Below are 24,456 nucleotides of genomic sequence, written 5' to 3'. Positions count from 1 at the left end.
ACACTGGCGTGTTCAGACCAGTTACATCTCGATACTTTCCCATTATTCCCCTTTTCACCGTTTGCTATGGCACTGCCTCAAGTGGCATTTGGTGGCACTTATTTAAACGATTCTGCATTTTCACTGTCAAACACACAACAACAATAACAGCAGCAGCAGCAGCAGCAGGAGCAGAAATAGAAACAGAAACAGCAGCAGTAACAGCAGAACCAGTAACAGCAGGAGCAGCGATGCCTGTGGAACATCCAGTCCTCGCTTTCAAGATGCTTAAGAACCTTCTGACGACTCCAGGAGCAGCTGTTGCCTTGTTGATAGGTTTCATCGTGTTCCAGTACATTTTCAAACTGGACTTTGAGTGTCCCTGTGACCATACATATAACATCATTTTCTGTGTGTTATATCTGGTTGTACCGTTTGGCATAGTGACTTGGGTTGTGATACTGATGGACCCTCGTTGTACGTGGAAGTGCAAGTCAACTGGATGCAGGAAAATTGCCCACTGGCCCGCAGTGCGCAATGGCCTGCTCTTAGGCTTTGTGTGGCTAATCTCAGCGCTGACAGATGGAGAGGTGTTAGTGTGTGTACTGGCCACCAACATCACGAACAACAGGCAGGACGCTTGCGAGGAAACGAACAAACAGAACCCTGAACAGCAAAAGGTCATTAACTTGTACATGAACATATCTCGCGTGAGTATTATTTTGAAAGGATTTTCACCTTTTCAGGGCAAAATAAGCGAAACACATTTCATTATTGTGATACACTGGCGACCTGTCTGTGCCCAAAATCGTGCTTGTTTTTGTGGTTATTATTCTAAAAACTGCTCGGGCCTCTTCTGAGTGTGGGCCTTTTTATGTCTGTTCTGTACCTGAAAAGCATGAGTTATATGCTCTATGATCCAATGCACTGAACTCATACACTCTATGGTTCAATGAGGAAACATCTGACCAAGACAGCTGGGCCCCACCCTACAGTACTAATATTTTAAATAATGTATTTGTGAGTGTGTGTGCTTATGATGTATCTGTGAGTGTGTGTGCTTATGATGTATCTGTGAGTGTGTGTGCTTATGATGTATCTGTGAGTGTGTGTGTTTATGATATATCTGTGAGTGTGTGTGCTTAAGATGTATTTGTGAGTGTGTGTGTTTATGATGTATTTGTGAGTGTGTGTGTTTATGATGTATCTGTGAGTGTGTGTGTTTATGATGTATCTGTGAGTGTGTGTGTTTATGATGTATCTGTGAGTGTGTGTGCTTATAATGTATCTGTGAGTGTGTGTGCTTATGATGTATTTGTGAGTGTGTGTGCTTATGATGTATCTGTGAGTGTGTGTGCTTATGATGTATCTGTGAGTGTGTGTGTTTATGATATATCTGTGAGTGTGTGTGCTTAAGATGTATTTGTGAGTGTGTGTGTTTATGATGTATTTGTGAGTGTGTGTGTTTATGATGTATCTGTGAGTGTGTGTGTTTATGATGTATCTGTGAGTGTGTGTGTTTATGATGTATCTGTGAGTGTGTGTGCTTATGATGTATTTGTGAGTCTGTGTGTTTATGATGTATTTGTGAGTGTGTGTGTTTATGATGTATCTGTGAGTGTGTGTGTTTATGATGTATCTGTGAGTGTGTGTGCTTAAGATGTATTTGTGAGTGTGTGTGTTTATGATGTATCTGTGAGTGTGTGTGCTTATAATGTATCTGTGAGTGTGTGTGCTTATGATGTATTTGTGAGTGTGTGTGCTTATGATGTATCTGTGAGTGTGTGTGCTTATGATGTATCTGTGAGTGTGTGTGTTTATGATATATCTGTGAGTGTGTGTGCTTAAGATGTATTTGTGAGTGTGTGTGTTTATGATGTATTTGTGAGTGTGTGTGTTTATGATGTATCTGTGAGTGTGTGTGTTTATGATGTATCTGTGAGTGTGTGTGTTTATGATGTATCTGTGAGTGTGTGTGCTTATGATGTATTTGTGAGTCTGTGTGTTTATGATGTATTTGTGAGTGTGTGTGTTTATGATGTATCTGTGAGTGTGTGTGTTTATGATGTATCTGTGAGTGTGTGTGCTTAAGATGTATTTGTGAGTGTGTGTGTTTATGATGTATTTGTGAGTGTGTGTGTTTATGATGTATCTGTGAGTGTGTGTGTTTATGATGTATTTGTGAGTGTGTGTGTGTTTATGATGTATCTGTGAGTGTGTGTGTTTATGATGTATCTGTGAGTGTGTGTGCTTAAGATGTATTTGTGAGTGTGTGTGTTTATGATGTATTTGTGAGTGTGTGTGTTTATGATGTATCTGTGAGTGTGTGTGTTTATGATGTATTTGTGAGTGTGTGTGTTTATGATGTATCTGTGAGTGTGTGTGTTTATGATGTATCTGTGAGTGTGTGTGCTTAAAACATATTTGTGAGTTTTTGTAGCTCAGTGCCACCACAGCACAAGGTCATCTGCTGCTGCTGCTGCTACTCTGACTAACAATAATCATAATTACAATACATTACATTATATAATCATCATCATCATGAAAATAATAATGGTAAAAATAAATATTCCCTGTCTTTCCAGGCTTGTGGCCTCGGTTTCATACTGGTCATAATAATCATGTACGCTGTCTGGAATTGGTACCGAAGTAAAAAAAAAACATACTATGAGTCTCTGTATGAAAACTACATTGAAAAACAAATGGATGCCATTTTGAGCGAGGAACAGCGCAAGTGGGCACAAGAAAAGGCTGAAGAACTTCATGCAGAATTACCACAGCGCATTCAACAGCCACCAGAGGGTGTAGTGCCTGCTCCAGGTGAACCTGAAAATGAAAACGCAGCTTTACTGCCGTAAAAAACAAGACTATTCATCTGGTGCTGAAGGAACTCGGAAGAGCATGATACAGTAACGGAAAGTAACAACATATCAAATCTGCAAAATTAAAGGAAATGTCTTAACCATTTAATTCCCAAGAGTGCTATATGGCACTCTCTACCCTATACCTTTTCAAACAATCAGAATGACTGCCTACTAAATTCTCTCAATTTCAACCAAAGCCAAAACCCCTTGGGATTTAAGTAGAGGCACACTAATTTTGTGCCAAAAATGTAATCCTTATCTTTCCCCTCTGAATGGGCAGTCTGCTGCAACTTCTTCTGGACCACTGATCTTACCTGCCTTTTGCCTCCTCATTCCACCTGCACAGCCCCCACACCCAGAGACTATTCCACCTGCACAACCATCACACCCAGAGACTATTCCCCCTGCACAACCACCACACCCAGAGACTATTCCACCAGCACAGCCCCCACACCCAGAGACTATTCCACCTGCACAACCATCACATCCAAAGACTATTCCCCCTGCACAACCATCACATCCAAAGACTATTCCCCCTGCACAACCATCACACCCAGAGACTATTCCCCCTGCACACCCCCCACACCCAGAGACTATTCCACCTGCACAACCATCACACCCAGTAACTATTCCCCCTGCCCAACCATCACACCCAGAGACTATTCCAAGTGCACAACCCCCACACCCAGAGACTACTCCCCCTACACAGCCCTTATACCCAGAGACTATTCCCCCTGCACAACCCCCACACCCAGAGACTACTCCCCCTACACAGCCCCTACACCCAGAGACTACTCCCCCTACACAGCCCCTACACCCAGAGACTATTCCCCCTACACAACCCCCACACCCAGAGACTATTCCCCCTACACTTTCGCACAAAGTAAGGCTTGGTCTTACAGCTGGACATTCAGCACCAATGTGAGGTAGTGCTGCATTGAAATTTAGTCGCATGAATTCAGAGAGGAATATCTCCCCATGTAGTGGAGACAGAAACTCTGGGGGTTTTCAAGACTAGGCTTGATACGCTCCTAGATACTATTTAGCTTTTAATTACACATTTAGGTGCACATTAGCTACAGTACACTTTAGTGGGATGGAAAGGCTAGCATTGCTATTGTTATTACTAAAATGATGATATGTCATGTTATTATTAAACAATAAGGGTGTAATTGTGATGGTTTTTGGGTATAAAACAGAAGATTTTAAGCACTATGTATGAAGCACAGTATAAAGCAACCTGTAAGCATAATTAATACCCTATATTAATATCTGTAATTGCTTTACTTTCATATTTTGCTACGTAAAATAAACTTCTAGACATATACAGCTCTTGAACATTGTGTAACGTTTTTGTGCTAAGGCTACTTTTCAGCCCACATCTTGATGCGTCGTCTTTTAACCACATGAAATATGAAACAGATTCCACTACATTTATTTAACTTTATATTATACGTTTTTAATACACGTTTCCTCATTTCCTCAAGTCTGTAAAAAAAATAATTAACAGTCATCAAGTATCAAGCTTGAGCAAATACAATTCAGCTTTTTATGGCAAAACAATGAACAAAGAGCAGAGAGTAAATTGGAATCAAAACTTAAATAATATTATGATGGTATTTCTCACGCCCTCATGCTCTCCACAGACAGGTCACATGTCAAACTGGAACTGAGTTTCACGGAAAATAAAGCCACTCCCTGTTTAAACACCTAAACTATGCCTGAGCTTACAGGTGTCTGTCAGTCAGCCAACCCCCCGCCCCCTCATTCCTGATCCCTGACATTCTCACTGCAGCCAGGTGACAAACAAACATTAGAAAACAATTGAGTTGCTATCTGAGCAATCTGAGAAAATAATCTTTAGCATGACATGCATTTCCTGATTTATGAAGGTCAACAATATTTTGTCTCATGAATGTGATGGTGATGGATTTCGCCATGGTGATGGATAACTAGGGGTGCCCCCCAATACTGAAGCTAAAGTATTTTTAAGTATTTTCTAAAGTATAATTTCTAGGGGTGCCAATAATTGCCTCCCCCTACAACTCCCTGAAAAGTAACCAACATTTAGTAGAGGTTTTTGCTAAACTGTATCTTATATATGTTTGCTGCACAGTTTTGCCAGATGTACGATAATTATCATATCTGTACAATAGTTTGGCCCTTTGTCCAATGTACAATCAATAATTCTGAAAACCCCTAAATGTATGATAATTTTGACAGGTCATAGTTAGTTTTTTTCATAATAGTGAAACAGAGCTGGTACAGAGCTGATTTGGATCCAGCCGGAAACTGACCCTGGATATGTCATAAGTGATCCAATCTCATGCCGTGAGACCCCCCCCCTTCAAAAGGGAGTCAAAGTGAAGAAAACTGTTTTGTTTTACACAATGTCTGCTTGTAAAATAAATATACACCCTTAAAAACGAGAAGAAGGGAGCAGCTCTGGATGCAGTCCACATTTAATGTATGATAGTTTGCCCTGAAATACGATAATTCTGGAGTCTTTGTGCGATTATTTGGTTTTCGGCTTCTGGCAACGCTGCTGCTGCGTTGTTCTCTGACACTGATAAAAATACTTAGTGGTGTGTGTATGGTATTTGTGTGTGTGTATAGTATTTGTGTGTGTGTATGGTATTTGTGTGTGTGCGTATGGTATTTGTGTGTGTGTATAGTATTTGTGTGTGTGTGTATGGTATCTGTGTGTGTGTATGGTATTTGTGTGTGTGTATGGTATTTGTGTGTGTGTATAGTATTTGTGTGTGTGTGTATGGTATTTGTGTGTGTGTATGGTATTTGTGTGTGTGTATGGTATTTGTGTGTGTGTATGGTATTTGTGTGTGTGTGTATGGTATTTTTGTGTGTGTATGGTATTTGTGTGTGTGTGTATGGTATTTGTGTGTGTGTATGGTATTTGTGTGTGTGTATGGTATTTGTGTGTGTGTGTATGGTATTTCTGTGTATCTATGGTATTTGTGTGTGTGTGTGTATGGTATTTGTGTGTGCGTATGGTATTTGTGTGTGTGTATGGTATTTGTGTGCTTATGGTATTTCTGTGTATCTATGGTATTTGTGTGTGTGTATGGTATTTGTGTGTGCGTACGGTATTTGTGTGTGTGTGTATGGTATTTGTGTGTGTGTATTGTGGTGGCCCAATCGGGGATTGGGACACCACGGGAGTGAAACGGCCAGTACGCCGGTGCCGGGGGCTGGGGAAGGTTATTAACCATGTCTATTTCCCGATCTCTTACTTAACAGAGCGGCACCTTGGAGGGGGGATCAGCACCCAGGCCAGCTCCACCCAGGGTGAGGCGCGTGTGGAATGTGACCACACGCCGCTAATAAACTGTTCAATTAAATAGGCGCAGCTGAGCCGAGTTCAAGGGAAGGAGCGCCGCCCTACAAAAGGAAGTGCTCAAGAACAGAACGGGGCTCAGGATAGAGGAGGAGAGACGCGGAGCTAGTGAACGCTGCGGCTATTGAAAGCGCACACCCCCTACTCAAGAGAGCCGTGGCGGATTTGCGGAAGAGACTTCGCGGAAGACACAAAAGTCTGGATTCATGTGAGCGTGTCATTCTAAAAATACCCTCGCTAACCTGTCTCTCTCCAACTGCAGACGAACTGACTGGCTAGACGGGGAAGGAGGACTTCCAAGGCCGGGGAAACTCGAGGAGTGGACGGCCCCGCCAACGGCCAAGACGGACCAACGCAACCGCGGGGATTCCGGCTCTTATTTTTTATTTATTTTTTGCTGTTCCTAATTTTTTGAATTTTGTTCTGTTTTTGAGAAAGGACTCAATTTTTTGTACAGGACTACTGAGACGTGCCCCGAAGGCACTAATAGAAAAATAAAAATCATTTTTTGTTCACCATTTCTCTCTCTCTCTCCCTCTCTACCAGCGGGTTACCACAGTATGTTATGTGTGTGTATATATGGTATTTGTGTGTGTGTGTGTGTGTGGGTGAGTGTCCCTGCCTCTTTCAGGTGGAGTACAGATTAGAGGAGGGCTGGGAGCAGTTAAAACAACCCTTTATCTGTCATCGCCTCTGCAATCCTTTTTACTGGATCTCTCAGGTCAGGAATGACCTTCTCTGTTTTCATAAACCACACCTCCAACGCTATCAGGCAGAAACCCCATGTGTGCCATTGCTTATAGCTACCCCACCCCCATGCCCACAAATTCACATTTCAGGGCACCATCATTTCTGGGACAAATGGTTTCACATGTTTCTGATAAGTATCAGAATGTGATCAATCGCTTCCTTGGTGCAGGTATAAGAAAGCTTTCAGTATCTCTAGCCCTGACAGACTCTGTTTCTCAACTCCTGCTTTCCCACCACCCTACAACCTGTGCCCTTGACCCAATCCCCTCTTCTCCCCTCCAGACAATGACACCTGACATTCTCCCATTTGTCACCTCCCTTGTGAACTCCTCCCTGTCTTCTGGCTGTTTTCCATCATCCTCCAGGAGGGCCCACATCACCCCACTGCTAAAAAAACCCACCCTGGATCCCTCCATGTCGGACAAGCAGCCTCCCTCTCCTCTGTCCTCATTCTTGTAGACCTCTCTGCTGCCTTCGACACTGTGGACCACTCCATCCTCCTGTCCTCCTGTCAGCAACGGGCATCTGTGGCACGGCCCTGGACTGGATCGAGTCCTACCTCTCTGGTCGCTCCTTCCAGGTTGCCTGGGCTGGTTCGGTATCGACACCTCGGCCCCTCGCCACAGGAGTTCCCCAGGGCTCAGTCCTAGGCCCGCTTCTTATCTCTCTTTCCACTCGCTCCCTTGGCCCTGTTATCACTGCACATGGTCTATCCTACCACTGCTATGCGGAAAATACCCAACTCTTCATCTCGTTCCCACCATCTGACACACAGGTTTCAGCCCGTATCTCTGCTTGCCTGAGTGACATTCCGGGACTGGATGGATATTTTGTTGATTACTTTTGTGATTGGGACGACTATGACTGCTGGGTGTATGACATAACAGTGGAACACATCCAGGGCTGGATAAGGCATGCAAAAAGATGTTTTCCTCGGTGTATAGCAAGAGATAACATTCGGAGTGATGTTGATGAAAATCTATAGCCAAATGCAGAGGACAGGATGGATGGGCCAGGCCAACAGTATATTGCACTGTGAGAACAAATGTCAAAATACTGTAAAAATATAACATTTGTTTTTCAATTAACACACTGCTACAGCAACTACAAAGCTTACATTTATCATCCGTCTTTCCTCCTTAGGCTGGTTCAGGAGGAACCGACCTTGGGTGTGCTTCTTCCTCATTATTTCATCATAACAAGCACCTGAGCGCACCCCACAACGGGAGTGTTCTGCTTTATCTCCGCACGAATGCCTGTATGACGTAAGCTGTGGCAGAGCAGAGAGAGTGTGTGTGTGTGTGTGTGTGTGTGTGTGTGTGTGAGCACTCACCCCTCCCTTACATTTTTGCTGGGTATCTGTCACAAGCTCAATTTATTATTTTAAGCAGTTTTCTAACCATATGCATTGTACATATCTGGATACATATATCCTAGGTTACATTGTACTACATTATATTTTTCTCCCACAGTATGTTAGTGTGTACTGCACTATACCTGTATGTTAAGTGTTTACTGGGATGTACCTGTATGTTAGTGTGTACTGTGCTATACCTGTATGTTAGTGTATACTGTGCTGTACCTGTATGTTAGTGTGTACTGCACTATACCTGTATGTTAAGTGTTTACTGGGATGTACCTGTATGTTAGTGTGTAATGTGCTATACCTGTTTGTTAGTGTGTACTGTGCTATACCTGTATGTTAGTGTGTAATGTGCTATACCTGTATGTTAGTGTGTACTGTGCTATACCTGTATGTTAGTGTGGACTGTGCTATACCTGTGCTAGTGAGTACTGTGCTATACCTGTATGTTAGTGTGTACTGTGCTATACCTGTATGTTAGTGTGTACTGTGCTGTACCTGTATGTTAGTGTGTACTGTGCTATACCTGTATGTTAGTGTGTACTGCGCTATACCTGTATGTTAGTGTGTACTGTGCTATACCTGTATGTTAGTGTGTACTGCGCTATACCTGTATGTTAGTATGTACTGTGCTGTACCTGTATGTTAGTGTGTACTGTGCTGTACCTGTATGTTAGTGTGTACTGTGCTGTACCTGTATGTTAGTGTGTACTGTGCTGTACCTGTATGTTATTGTCTCCGGTGCTATACCTGTATTGTGGGGGAAATTCCCTGGAGAGACGTCTTGCAAGCTACCTTTCCCATTTAAAAGAACCCAGTTCTTTCACAGCAAGGAGAGCTACAATAATACGACCTTTATTACTACTGCAGCAAAACAAAGCACGGAGAAAGCATCACACCAATGTGAGAATACACACTAGATTTTAGCAGACAGGGGGTCTATTCTTATACCATTACACATCCTAAGTTATCACATGAATACATTACGGTGAAAGCCAATCATCTTCATACAGTGTTTCAGTACTTTTCCATCACACGTTGTGCTCCTGGGCCCACATCTGCTCCTTAAGTCATGTAACATTTGTTTTTCAATTAACACACTGCTACAGCAACTACAAAGCTCACCTTTATCCCCCGTCTTTCCTCCTTAGGCTGGTTCAGGAGGAACCGACCTTGGGTGCGCTTCCTCCTCATTATTTTATCATAACAAGCACCTGAGCGCACCCCACAACGGGAGTGTTCTGCTTTATCTCCGCACATATGCCTATATGATGTAAGCTGTGGCAGAGCAGAGAGAGAGTGTGTGTGTGTGTGTGTGTGTGTGTGTGTGTGAGCACTCACCCCTCCCTTACATTTTTGCTGGGTATCTGTCACAAGCTCAATTCATTCATTTAAGCAGTTATGTTACTATATGCATTGTACATATCTGGATACATATATCCTAGGTTACATTGTACTGCATTATATTTTTCTCCCACAGTATGTTAGTGTGTACTGCACTATACCTGTATGTTAAGTGTTTACTGGGATGTACCTGTATGTTAGTGTGTACTGTGCTATTCCTGTATGTTAGTGTATACTGTGCTGTACCTGTATGTTAGTGTGTACTGTGCTGTACCTGTATGTTAAGTGTTTACTGTGCTATACCTGTATGTTAAGTGTGTACTGTGCTATACCTGTATGTTAGTGTGTACTGTGCTATACCTGTATGTTAAGTGTGTACTGTGCTATACCTGTATGTTAGTGTGTACTGTGCTATACCTGTATGTTAGTGTGTACTGTGCTGTACCTGTATGTTAGTGTGTACTGTGCTATACCTGTATGTTAGTGTGTACTGTGCTGTACCTGTATGTTAGTGTGTACTGCACTATACCTGTATGTTAAGTGTTTACTGCGATGTACTTGTGGTTTTAGTTTTTTTAGTTTAATTTCGTATTGTATGTTGGAGCATGTTAGCCTGCGGCATATCTAAGTTTCAATAAAAAAGCAGTTTGCAGGTATGAATATAAATTACACTGGCGTGTTCAGACCAGTTACATCTCGATACTTTCCCATCATTCCCCTTTTCACCGTTTGCTATGGCACCGCCTCAAGTGGCATTTGGTGGCACTTATTTAAACGATTCTGCACTTTCACTATCAAACACACAACAACAATAACAGCAGCAGCAGCAGGAGCAGAAACAGCAGCAGTAACAGCAGGACCAGTAACAGCAGGACCAGTAACAGCAGGAGCAGTGATGCATCCAGAACATCCAATCTTCTCTCTCAAGACGCTTCAGAACCTTCTGACGACTCCAGGAGCAGCTGTTGCCATGGTGATAGGCTTCATCATGTTCCAGTACATTTTCAAACTGGACTTTGTGTGTCCCTGTGAATATACATATAACATCATTTTCTGTGTGTTATATATGGTTGTACCATTCCTCATAGTGATTTGGGTTGTGACGCTGATGGACCCTCGTTGTACGAGGTAATGCAAGCGACATGGCTGCAGGACGTGTTTCCACTTTTCCTCACTGCTCAATGGCCTGTTCCTAGGCCTTGTGTGGGTAATGTCAGTGCTGACAGATGGAGAGGTGGTAGTGTGTTTCATGGCCACCAACATCACGAACAACAGGCAGGACGCCTGCGAGGAAACGGACAAACAGAACCCTGAACAGCAAAAGGTCATTAACTACTACATGAACTTATCTCGCGTGAGTATTATTTTTCAAGGATTTTCACCTTCTCATGGCAAAATAAACATGTCATTATTGTGATACACTGGCAACCTGTGTCTGTGTCCAAAATCTGTCTTGTTTTTGTGGTTATTATTAAAAAAACTGCTTGGGCCTCTTCTGAGTGTGGGCCTTTTTATATCTGTTCTGTACCTGAAAAACATGTGTTATACGTTCTATGGTCCAATGCACTGAACTCATACACTCTATGGTCCAATAGAAGGAGACATCTGGCCAAGACAGCTGGGCCCCACCCTACAGTACTAATATTTTAAATTATGTATTTGTGAGTGTGTGTGCTTATGATGTATCTGTGAGTGTGTGTGCTTATGATGTATCTGTGAGTGTGTGTGTTTATGATGTATTTGTGAGTGTGTGTGTGTGCTTAAGATGTATCTGTGAGTGTGTGTGCTTAAGATGTATCTGTGAGTGCTTAAGATGTATCTGTGAGTGTGTTTATGATGTATTTGTGAGTGTGTGTGCATATGTTGCAGAATTGTGCAGGGAGAGCTGATTGAAGTCCACAGGTGGTAAGCATCACCGCTAGCTAACGTGTTGCTAAAGTTAGCCGACTACAAACACAAATAATGCCAGTTAAATGGTCTGTGTGGAAAGTGACTACTGAAGCTGATGTTTTATGAATCATATCAGACCGCGGTTTTGTAGCTCAGTGCCACCACAGCACAAGGTCATCTGCTACTGCTGCTACTGCTGCTGCTACTGCTAATACTGCTACTGCTGCTACTGCTGCTGCTACTGCTAATACTGCTACTGCTAATACTGCTACTACTACTACTGCTGCTGCTACTGCTAATACTGCTACTGCTGCTACTGCTAATACTGCTACTGCTGCTACTGCTGCTGCTACTGCTAATACTGCTACTGCTGCTACTGCTGCTGCTACTGCTAATACTGCTACTGCTAATACTGCTACTACTACTACTGCTGCTGCTACTGCTAATACTGCTACTGCTGCTACTGCTAATACTGCTACTGCTGCTGCTACTGCTACTGCTACTGCTCCTGCTGCTGCTACTGCCACTGCTACTACTGCTGCTGCTACTGCTGCTGCTACTACTACTACTACTACTGCTACTGCTGCTGCTACTACTACTACTACTACTGCTACTGCTGCTGCTACTGCTACTGCTACTGCTCCTGCTGCTGCTACTACTGCTACTACTACTGCCACTGCTACTGCTACTGCTACTACTGCTGCTACTGCTACTGCTGCTGCTACTGCTGCTGCTACTGCTACTGCTGCTGCTACTGCTGCTGCTACTGCTACTACTGCTGCTACTGCTACTGCCACTGCTACTGCTGCTGCTACTGCTACTACTGCTGCTGCTGCTACTGCTACTACTGCTGCTGCTGCTACTGCTACTGCTACTGCTGCTGCTACTGCTACTGCTGCTACTGCCACTGCTACTGCCACTGCTACTGCTGCTGCTACTGCCACTGCTACTGCTACTGGCACTGCTACTGCTACTACTATTACTGTGGCTCCTACTGCTGCTCTGACTAACAATAATCATAATCATCATGAAAATAATAATGGTAAAAATAAATATTCCCTGTCTTTCCAGGCTTGTGGCCTCGGTATCATAGTGCTCTTAACCATGCTGTACACTGCCAAAACTTGTTGGGAATGGAAAAAGTCTCTGTGTGAAAACTACATTGAAGAAGAAATGGATGCCATTTTGAGAGAGGAACAGCGCAAACGAGCACAAGAAAAGGCTAAAGAACTTTATACACAAGACCAACAGAGCAGTCAACAGCCAACAGTGAGTGTAGAGATGCCTGACACAGATTCTAGCTCAACTCTCTCATCACAATCTGCCTCTGATCTTCCTGCTCAAGCTGAACCTGCCCAGTTCCTCTGGCCCACAGAGACTATCCCACCTGCACAACCCCCACACCCAGAGACTATTCCCCCTGCACAACCCCCACACCCAGAGACTATTCCCCATGCACAGCCCCCACCTCCAGAGACTATTCCCCCTGCACAGCCCCCACACCCAGAGACTATTCCACCTGCACAGCCCCCACACCCAGAGACTATTCCCCCTGCACAACCCCCACACCCAGAGACTATTCCCCCTGCACAACCCCCACACCCAGAGACTATTCCCCATGCACAGCACCCACCTCCAGAGACTATTCCCCCTGCACAGCCCCCACACCCAGAGACTATTCCACCTGCACAGCCCCCACACCCAGAGACTATTCCCCCTGCACAGCCCCCACCTCCAGAGACTATTCCCCCTGCACAGCCCCCACACCCAGAGACTATTACCCCTGCACAGCCCCCACACCCAGAGACTATTCCACCTGCACAGCCCCCACACCCAGAGACTATTCCCCCTGCACAACCCCCACACCCAGAGACTATTCCACCTGCACAGCCCCCACACCCAGAGACTATTCCCCCTGCACAGCCCCCACACCCAGAGACTATTCCACCTGCACAGCCCCCACACCCAGAGACTATTCCCCCTGCACAACCCCCACACCCAGAGACTATTCCCCCTGCACACCCCCCACACCCAGAGGGTATAGCAACAACATTATAGGTACAAAGTGGGAAAAAATCCTGAACTGCAGTGACCAGGACAACCCCCCACCCTCCCACCCTCCCACCTCTAAGATCAGAAACAAAGACACCTCTCTGAAAGAGTACTTGTCGTCTGCCATTCCATTGATCACCTCTTCCTCCTCTTCCTCCTCCTCTCACTGCTTGATCTCCATTCTAACATGGATCATCTGACTGCTCCATGTTGTTGCAGGTGGATACAACATTACTCCTGCTCTTAGCACTATCTAACATCAATCATCAGTCATTTGACCACCAGCTCAAATGTGCATGTCAAAAAAGGTTGAAAACCCCTGTGACAAAGGATGGTGATGCAATATTACATTCAATGATTATGTGATTAAACTGTTCCAAAGTAATTGGTGTCAATAGACTTCGTCCTCCTAAAACATTCATGATCTAAACATGGAATATTGTAACAGTAATCCGTTTCCATAAAACTATGCTTCAGGAGTAATGTCACACTTACTTATAATTTTTAGTAGTTGGATACATTGCTCGTTAGATTCATTGTAATGAATGAAAAGACAGTATTTTCAAATATAATGTGTGTATTTCATTTTGAAATGCTAATACTTTGAAGTTAAGTTGAGTCATTGCGAGCAAGTGATTTGGTTCAATGATCAAATTATTTTTGGTTTATGTCTATAAAAAGTGTTTCGAGTTTTGAAAAATTATTTGATTATTATATTTGAGTTTAGTGTCTACAGTTTTGAAAAATTACCTCAAGGTTCTGAAATTAGCGTCAAAGTGATTGTAAAAAACTGTAATCTGTAATTGCTCTACTTTTATATTTTGCTACATAAAATAAACTTCTACATATACATATACAGCTCGTGAACATTGTGTAACGTTTTTGTGTATATAAATGGCAACCATTTACCATCTATATAAATGGCAACCATTTACCATTTGTGCTCAGGCTACTTTTCAGCCCACATATAAGGTCATCTTTTTGTCTTGATGTGTCGTCTTTTAACCACATGAAACATGAAACAGATTCCTCAACATTATATTTATTTAACTTTATATTATACGTTTTTAATACACGTTTCATCATTTCCTCATGTCTGTAAAAAAAATAATTAACAGTCATCAAGCGTCAAGCTTGAGCAAATACAATTCAGCTTTTTATGGCAAAACAATGAACAAGAGCAGAGAGTAAATTGGAATAAACACGTAAGTAATATTATGATGATATTTCTCAATGGTTTGGTTTTGAGAGTAAATTGGAAATTTCTCTCACCCTCATGCTCACCACAGACAGGTCCCATGTCAAACTGGAACTGAGTGTAACTGAAAATAATGTCACTTCCTGTTTAAACACCTAAAGTATGCCTGAGCTCACAGGCTGAATTCGGCCCATGCGTTCGGTCATATTTATACCGCAGTGAAACTGAAAGTCATGAGAGGCCAGTTAAGGGTTTCTTAAGGACTCAGATGAACTTGAAAGATAAAACAGAAATGTTGACATATTTATATTACATTTTGATCATAGGAATTTCTAGGGGTGGCAATAATTGCCTCCCCTGAAAAGTCACCAAAATTTAGTCAGAGATTTTTGCTTAACTGTATCTTAAGTATGTTTGCTGCACAGAGTTGCAGTACAATAGAGAGATGTACAATAATTATCATATTTGTACGATAGTTTGGCCCTTTGTCCAATGTACAATCAATAATTCTCAACCCCTAAATGCATAATAATTTTGACATGTCATAGTTCGTTTTTTTCATAATAGTGAAATGGTACAGAGCTGATTTGGATCCAGCCTGATTATTCATGTTATGTCATCTATGTCTATAATGTATTTGGGAAAACTGACCCTGGATCTGCCATAAGTGATCCAATCACATGCCGTGAGACCCCCCCTTGAACGCCCCCCCCCCCCCCCCCCCCCCATAAGGGAGTCAAAGTGAAGAAAACTGTAAAAATTTACTGGATCTCTCAGTTCAGGAATGACCTTCTCTGTGTTTTCATAAACAACAACACCTCTAACGCTATCAGGCAGAAACCCCATGTGTGCCATTGCTTATAGCTACCCCACCCCCACGCCCACATATTTACATTTCATTTCATTTCATTTCATTTCATTTACATTACATTTACATTTACATGGCCTCCACTGGCTTCCTATTGCCGCACGCATCCGATTCAAGGCCCTAGTGTTGGCATTTCAGGCTGCTAAGGGGACTGCCCCACATTACATACAATCCCTGATCACTCCCTACTCCCCAGCTAGACCACTCCGGTCTGCCAGCTCTGGTCGCCTTACGATTCCCTCTCTACGGGCACCTGGCGGTCGAGCTGCACGTTCACGCCTGTTTTCCGTTCTGGTTCCTCAGTGGTGGAATGACTTGCCTACCACTGTCAGGACAGCAGAATCCCTCCCCCTATTTCGACGCAGACTCAAAACACACCTGTTCAAACTCTACCTTAGTCCCCCCTCCTGATTTACCCCGCCCCCCCCCTTCTGATACCCCTATCCCTGTCTAAATCCCCCCCCCCCCCCCCCAAAAAAAAAAAAAAAAAAAAAAAAAAAAAAAAAATTTGCACTTATGATGACGACTATATGTTTAGAACAGCAGTCCAGGTGTATTTTTCTAGCTCTGGATGTGATGCTTTGACTTGTGGTAGAACCTATGCACTTGTAAGTCGCTTTGGATTAAAAGCGTCTGCCAAATGACTAAAATGTAAATGTAAATGTAAATTTCAGGGCACCATCATTTCTGGGACAAATGGTTTCACATGTGTTTCTGATTAGAATCAGAATGTGATCAATCGCTTCCTTGGTGCAGGTATAAGAAAGCTTTCAGTATCTCCTTTCAGTATCTCTAGCCCTGACAGACTCTGATGTTTCTGAACTCCTGCTCTCCCATCGCCCTACAACCTGTGCCCTTGACCCTATCCCCTCTCCTCTCCTCCAGACTATCACACCTGACATTCTCCCATTTGTCACCTCCCTTGTGAACTCTTCCCTGTCTTCTGGCAGTTTTCCATCATCCTCCAGGAGGGCCCACATCACCCCGCTACTAAAAAAACCCACCCTGGATCCCTCCATGTCGGACAAGCAGTCTCCCTCTCCTCTGTCCTCATTCTTGTAGACCTCTCTGCTGCCTTCGACACTGTGGATCACTCCATCCTCCTGTCCTCCTTGTCAGCAACAGGGATCTGTAGCACAGCCCTGGACTGGATCGAGTCCTACCATTCTGGTCGCCAGGGCTCAGTCCTAGGCCCGCTTCTTTTCTCTCTTTACACTCCCGTTTCCTTGGCCCTGTTATCACTGCCCATGGTCTATCCTACCACAGCTATGTGGACAATACTCAACTCTTCATCTTGTTCCCACCATCTGACACACAGGTTTCAGCCCGTATCTCTGCTTGCCAGTGATTTTATTTTTATTTTATTTTATCCAGAGCTGGATGAACAACCACCATCTAAAGCTCAACCCAGGTAAGACTGAAATGATATTCATGCAGGGGGAATAGTCTCTGGGTGTGGTGGTTGTGCAGGGGGAATAGTCTCTGGGTGTGGGGGTTGTGCAGGGGGAATAGTCTCTGGGTGTGGGGGCTGTGCAGGGGGAATAGTCTGTGTGTGTGGGGGTGATGCAGGGGGAATAGTCTCTGGGTGTGGGGGTTGTACAGAGGGAATAGTCTCTGGGTGTGGGGGTTGTGCAGGGGGAATAGTCTCTGGGTGTGGGGGCTGTGCAGGGGGAATAGTCTCTGGGTGTGGGGGCTGTGCACGGGGAATAGTCTCTGGGTGTGGGGGTTTTCTCTGAATTTTTAATTTTTAATTTTGTTGATTACTTCTGTGATTGGGATGACTATGACTATGACTATGACTATGTGAACTTTCATGAACTAGTTTACCAAACTGAATGTTTTACATTACATCCTTACTGCATATATATGCAGTAATGCTCTATTTCCCCTATATGCCCTTTCCACAGTCACTTTCCACTTTCACCGACTCACAACAGCATAACAGAACATTAGAGTGTAAAGTGGGTAAGACTCTGGGGCCCTCTGGTGGCACACAGATACACACTCACACACACACTCACACATACACACACACACTCACACACACACACACACTCACACACTCACACACTCACACACACACTCACTCATACTCACACTCACATACACACACACTCACACACACACTCACACACACACACACTCCATTACACACACACACACACTCACACACTCACACACACAAACTCATACACACACTCACACACTCACACACTCACACACACACTCACTCATACTCACACTCACATACACACACACTCCATTACACACACACACACACTCACACATAGACACACACAAACTCATACACACACACACACTTACACACACACACTCACACTCAATCACACACACTCACACACTCACACACTCACACACACACTCACTCATACACACACTCACACACACACACACTCAATCACACACACTCACACACACACTCACTCACACACTCACCAACTCACACACACACTCACACACACACTCACACACACACACACACACACACATACACACACACACTCACATTTGGCACGTTTATGCATTAATCTTCCTAAAGTTACCATTGACACCAATTTAAAGCTGCACTACTATAGAGTCAGACAGACCAAGTTGGTAGTCTTACCATACCTCTAAGTGACCTTTGACCTTTGAATGGTTAAATGGCTGTATGTCTGAGAACCTAAAAAATATAAGCACTATAAAAATGTCAGCATATATAAAATCATAATCACTGGTGGCCCAAATAAAGTTTTATTACACATGTTCGTATTATAAAAAACAGATGCTCTTCAAATATAACAGTTTTTGTTGTGTGTGTGTTTGTGTGTATGTATGTTTGTGTGTGTTTTTAAAAGTGTGTGTGTGCAGATATAGTGTGTGTACAGATAGTGTGTGTCTGTGTGTGTGTGTGTGTGTACAGATAGTGTGTGTGTGTGTGTGTGTGTGTACAGATAGTGTGTGTGTATGGCACACAGTCACACGTGTTTCTGCTCTAGCACTGGCGCCACCTCTGGCTTGGGCTGGGGTTCAGTGGTGGGGTCTCTGGGTGGGATCTCTGGGCGGGCCTGCGGGGCGGGGTTGAGTGGCGGGGGTTTGGGTGTTGGGAGCCTGTGGTTTGGGGGGGGCGCTCATGGTGTCCTGCAGCCAGGGCAGGAAGTGGTGGACCCGGGTGAAGATGGCGTAGTAGCCGGGCGCCTGGCAGCCGCGGCCCCAGCCCACCACGCCCGTGAGGAAGGCGGTGTGGCGGTAGGTGGTGACCAGCGGGCTCCCATCGTCCCCGTGGCAGGAGGGCTGCGGCCCGTGGATGTACCCGGCGCAGAACATGCTCTGCGTGAGGTTCACCCCGCTGCTGGGCCCGCACTCCGCCGCGGGGATCAGCGGAACCTCCAGCCTCCGCAGGACGGGCGAGAGCGGGCGGGCGTGGCCGGGGGGCGGGGCGTTCCCCCCCGCCGTGGCCCCGCCCCAGCCGCTGAGCGTGGAGAAGCGCACGGCCGAGAGCTCGCGCCGGGAGAACTGGAGCTCGGGCAGGCACACGGGCGCCACCAGCCGCGAGAAAACCAGCGGCCTCCGCAGACGCAGCAGAGCCAGGTCGCTGTCGCCCGACACCGCGTCATACCGCTCGTGAGCCATCGCCTCGGCAACAGGGACCCGCTGCCCGGTCCCGCCCTGCCCTCTCAGGTCAGAGTCCCCTGCAGAGAGGTCATTACGTTAATCACACCCATTTAACTATACCCATTTAATTACACCCATTTAACTATACCCATTTAATCACACCCATTTAACTATACCCATTTAACTATACCCATTTAATCACATCCATTTAATCACACCCATTTAATCACACCCATTTAACTATACCCATTTAACTATACCCATTTAATCACATCCATTTAACTATACCCATTTAATTACACCCATTTAATCACACCCATTTAATCACACCCATTTAACTATACCCATTTAATTACACCCATTTAATCACACCCATTTAATCACACCCATTTAACTATACCCATTTAATAACACCCATTTAATCACATCCATTTAATCACATCCATTTAACTATACCCATGTAATTACACCCATTTAATCACATCCATTTAATCACACCCATTTAACTATACCCATTTAATCACACCCATTTAACTACACCCATTTAATCACACCCATTTAATCACACCCATTTAATCACACCCATTTAACTATACCCATTTAATGACACCCATTTAATGACACCCATTTAATCACACCCATTTAACTATACCCATTTAATTACACCCATTTAACTATACCCATTTAACTATACCCATTTAATTACACCCATTTAACTATACCCATTTAATCACACCCATTTAATCACACCCATTTAATCACATCCATTTAACTATACCTATTTAATTACACCCATTTAACTATACCCATTTAATTACACCCATTTAACTATACCCATTTAACTATACCCATTTAATTACACCCATTTAATCACACCCATTTAACTATACCCATTTAATCACACCCATTTAACTATACCCATTTAATCACACCCATTTAATCACACCCATTTAACTATACCCATTTAATCACACCCATTTAACTATACCCATTTAACTATACCCATTTAATCACACCCATTTAATCACACCCATTTAATCACATCCATTTAACTATACCCATTTAATTACACCCATTTAACTATACCCATTTAACTATACCCATTTAATCACACCCATTTAACTATACCCATTTAATCACACCCATTTAATCACATCCATTTAACTATACCCATTTAATTACACCCATTTAACTATACCCATTTAACTATACCCATTTAATCACACCCATTTAATCACATCCATTTAACTATACCCATTTAATCACATCCATTTAACTATACCCATTTAATCACACCCATTTAATCACACCCATTTAATCACACCCATTTAACTATACCCATTTAATTACACCCATTTAACTATACCCATTTAACTATACCCATTTAATCACACCCATTTCATCACATCCATTTAACTATACCCATTTAATCACATCCATTTAACTATACCCATTTAATCACACCCATTTAATCACACCCATTTAACTATACCCATTTAATCACATCCATTTAACTATACCCATTTAATCACACCCATTTAACTATACCCATTTAATCACATCCATTTAACTATACCCATTTAATCACACCCATTTAATCACACCCATTTAATCACACCCATTTAACTATACCCATTTAATCACATCCATTTAACTATACCCATTTAATCACACCCATTTAACTATACCCATTTAATCACACCCATTTAATCACACCCATTTAACTATACCCATTTAATCACATCCATTTAACTATACCCATTTAATCACACCCATTTAATCACACCTATATTTATACACACTCACACAGGTAAGGAATAATCCACAACAGTGTACCACACACACTCACACACACACATACTCTCTCTCACACACACACACAAACATACACACACATACTAAACAAATACTAAGATATACTCACACCAAATAAAATTACATATAAGTATACTGCATATACAATCACAATACCACAAAAACACACAGGTTCACATTGTCCATAGACATATTGTCTGACACAAGCGCACACACTGTACCTGCAACCACTATCATGCCAGTGCTGTCTCTCTTGTGCACACAGTGGGCGGCGGTGATGACCCAGTCTGGGCGAACTATGACCCCTCCGCATAGATTCTCCCCATTGTGCTCCAAGAGAACCTGGAAAACAACCCCGCCCAGAACTCTGTCAGAACCACTTTCCTCTCTGTAACTCTATACCACTTTCCTCTCTGTAACTCTATATCGCTTTCCTCTCTGTAACTCTACATCGCTTTCCTCTCTGTAACTCTATACCACTTTCCTCTCTGTAACTCTATACCACTTTCCTCTCTGTAACTCTATACCACTTTCCTCTCTGTAACTCTATACCACTTTCCTCTCTGTAACTCTATACCACTTTCCTCTCTGTAACTCTATACCACTTTCCTCTCTGAGTATCTCTGGGTTAAGTGAAGTAGGTGTGTGTTTTGTACCTGCCAGGGACAGTGACCAATTGGACATTCGTTTCCACCCACAATTCGGACATCTGTTTGGACCGTTTGGTTCAGCACAGGGATCTTACCACACGGATACTGCACTGTGTAAGACACGGAGAGCTGTGAGTGACAGACAGCTCTGTAATTGACAGACAGAACTGTGAGTGACAGACAGGGCTGTGAGTGACAGACAGGGCTGTGAGTGACAGACAGGGCTGTGAGTGACAGGCCTCCTCACCTTGGGCGATGCAGTCCTTGGCGTTGTCTCCGAGGGCGTAGCCCTCCGCACACGCACACCTGCGGCGGGGCCCGCTGCCATCGCAGAACTGCTCACACCCACCGTTCAGGTACAGACACTTCAGAGAGTCCTCGAACGCTGGGGGGGTTAGTGCTGCCCTGTCAGACTGTGGGCGTCTGCAGCGTGCGCATGTGAATGAGCGCCTTCAGCAAGGCCCTTAAGCACTGCTCCAGGGGCGGACTGTCTCCTGCTTAGTCTAAGTCTTAGTAATGCCTTACAGCATGCCACCCACACCAGCACAGCAGGGGCTTATAGTGCCAGGAATTGGGTTATTGTGTGAGGTGGAGGTGGGTCATAGTGTGAGGTGCTGGGTTAGAGTATGAGGAGGAGGTTATAGTGAGGTGCTGGGTTAGAGTATGGGGAGGAGGTTATAGTGAGGTGCTGGGTTAGAGTATGAGGAGGAGGTTATAGTGAGGTGCTGGGTTAGAGTATGGGGAGGAGGTTATAGTGAGGTGCTGGGTTAGAGTATGAGGAGGAGGTTATAGTGAGGTGCTGGGTTAGAGTATGGGGAGGAGGTTATAGTGAGGTGCTGGGTTAGAGTATGGGGAGGAGGAGGTTATAGTGAGGTGCTGGGTTAGAGTATGAGGAGGAGGTTATAGTGAGGTGCTGGGTTAGAGTATGGGGAGGAGGTTATAGTGAGGTGCTGGGTTAGAGTATGGGGAGGAGGTTATAGTGAGGTGCTGGGTTAGAGTATGGGGAGGAGGTTATAGTGAGGTGCTGGGTTAGAGTATGGGGAGGAGGTTATAGTGAGGTGCTGGGTTAGAGTATGGGGAGGAGGAGGTTATAGTGAGGTGCTGGGTTAGAGTATGGGGAGGAGGTTATAGTGAGGTGCTGGGTTAGAGTATGGGGAGGAGGAGGTTATAGTGAGGTGCTGGGTTATCAGGAGGAGGTGGATTGCAGTCTCACCTTCTTGGCAGTACTTCCCCTCAAAGCCTTCAGGGCACAGGCACTGGTAGGAGTTCTCCATGTAAATGCAGGTGCCATTGTTCTGGCAGGGATTCGTCAGGCATGGGTCACGACCTGGGCCAGCGATCAATAATAAAGAAAAACATCCCCCCAAGTCACAAGAGGGTCAACAGTAAAACTCCCTGTTTTACTCAATACAATAAACAAAGATGCATGCACTGACATGTTTTGAATAATTTCCTGCAACCCTTGCTACTTTATACAACACTCGCCATTCTTTCCTACACAAACTCAACACGTCATGCTGTGGGCTACACAACACAACACGACCACAACTCTATATAATACACGGACACGGAACAGGAAATATACTCACGATTGTATGTAATCCAGAATTGCCTCTGCAAAAAAGACGATGCCGTCATAATCAGTTTCGTAAAGTATACATTTTGACAACCCTGCCATCCTGTAACATGATGGACGGCAGCTTTCTCATCCCATCCCCAATTATAATCGGTTTATTAACCGATGCATTTTGCCGTAGTGGAGATGCATTTTTGCCGTAGTAATGTTTGTGCGATAGACACTTCCGTACAGTTTTCGCGTCGTCCTCAAACACCTCCCGGGCCTCCTCGTAATCGCAGATCTCCTCCACGCACTCGCGCTCCAGGTTCCCCTGTTTGAACTCCTCCAGGTAGCCCGAGTTACCGCGCCTGGAGCGCTGCAGCACGCCGTGCGCGTCATCCTTGCGCACGAACACTGTGGGTCGGGGGAGCAAGAGAGCTTTCTTCCTAATATCTATTTAAAAGTCGTCTTGGTGTACAATTATGTATTCATTTCGTGTACAGTTATTTGCTATTTATTTACTTATTTAACAGCGTGGCTACCATCCACCAGTTATTGGGCTGCATTCTTTGCTTCATCGTAGTAGATTTCACTCTTATTCAAATCAAAACGAATGGTTGTGTTAGACGTACCTGAGGCTGATGCGCTGAAAGAAAATGCCAGAGTCACCAAGAGTGAAGCCCGCAACATCGTGATGGAATGAGCTTCGGTTTGAAATCTCTACATGTTTAATTGGCACTGTTCGTCCGGACCGCCCACGCCGTGTACCGAGATCGATATCTCTGTGTGGAGGCCACCCTCTCAACTGCTGACGATATGGATCTCCGAGAGTGCATGACTCAAACAAAGAACACGACGGAAATTTTAACTAAAGATTTAAACCATGCATGATATGAACACCTGGGTCAACAGCGTATTATTAACTTGCTATTTATTCATTGAAAAACTTAGGATGACCTAGGTCAGCCTTTTCAATTTTGAAACGAGATGTTTACACTTATGCTCACCTCGTTGTTTTTTTTTTTTAGGCAGTTCAGTGGGGTCCAAAGTTTTCTGATGGCAAATACGGGAATCAATTAAGGTCAACACTGGTTGGAATTTTCTCAGAGTAGAGATTTGTGTAACAGTAGATGCATGTGGATGGATGTACAGTAG

The 24,456-nt window shown here is 44.1% G+C and overlaps 3 protein-coding genes across 3 annotated transcripts in view; 1 reads left to right on the top strand and 2 right to left on the bottom strand.

The window, feature by feature from the left end:
- The window catches only part of LOC133123686 (V-set domain-containing T-cell activation inhibitor 1-like), a 47,526-nt gene extending 39,951 nt beyond the window's left edge, over positions 1-7,575 (bottom strand). The window contains exon 1 of the mRNA XM_061234164.1: positions 7,508-7,575. The gene's annotated coding sequence lies outside the window, so the exon portion shown is untranslated. The remainder of the gene's footprint in view (positions 1-7,507) is intronic.
- Positions 7,576-10,904: 3,329 nt separating this feature from the next.
- Positions 10,905-13,589, top strand: LOC133123685 (uncharacterized histidine-rich protein DDB_G0274557-like). Its single transcript, XM_061234163.1, has 2 exons — positions 10,905-11,009; positions 12,921-13,589. The coding sequence occupies exons 1-2, from the start codon at positions 10,905-10,907 to the stop codon at positions 13,587-13,589; spliced, it is 774 nt and encodes a 257-aa protein (XP_061090147.1).
- Positions 13,590-18,394: 4,805 nt separating this feature from the next.
- LOC133124708 (coagulation factor VII-like) lies at positions 18,395-24,061 on the bottom strand. The gene is made up of 8 exons (XM_061236130.1): positions 23,934-24,061; positions 23,552-23,715; positions 23,333-23,357; positions 22,957-23,070; positions 21,991-22,128; positions 21,750-21,853; positions 21,315-21,435; positions 18,395-19,355 (listed from the first exon to the last, which is right to left on the bottom strand). Exons 1-8 carry the CDS (start codon positions 23,989-23,991, stop codon positions 18,694-18,696), a joined length of 1,386 nt encoding a protein of 461 aa, XP_061092114.1. The 5' UTR covers positions 23,992-24,061; the 3' UTR covers positions 18,395-18,693.
- Positions 24,062-24,456: the final 395 nt, after the last annotated feature.

The sequence above is a fragment of the Conger conger genome, chromosome 3, assembly GCF_963514075.1.
Source record: "Conger conger chromosome 3, fConCon1.1, whole genome shotgun sequence".
Classification (NCBI taxonomy): Eukaryota; Metazoa; Chordata; class Actinopteri; order Anguilliformes; family Congridae; genus Conger; species Conger conger.
Note: the sequence above shows the minus strand (reverse complement) of the source record. Positions and strands in the feature narration are given on the sequence as shown.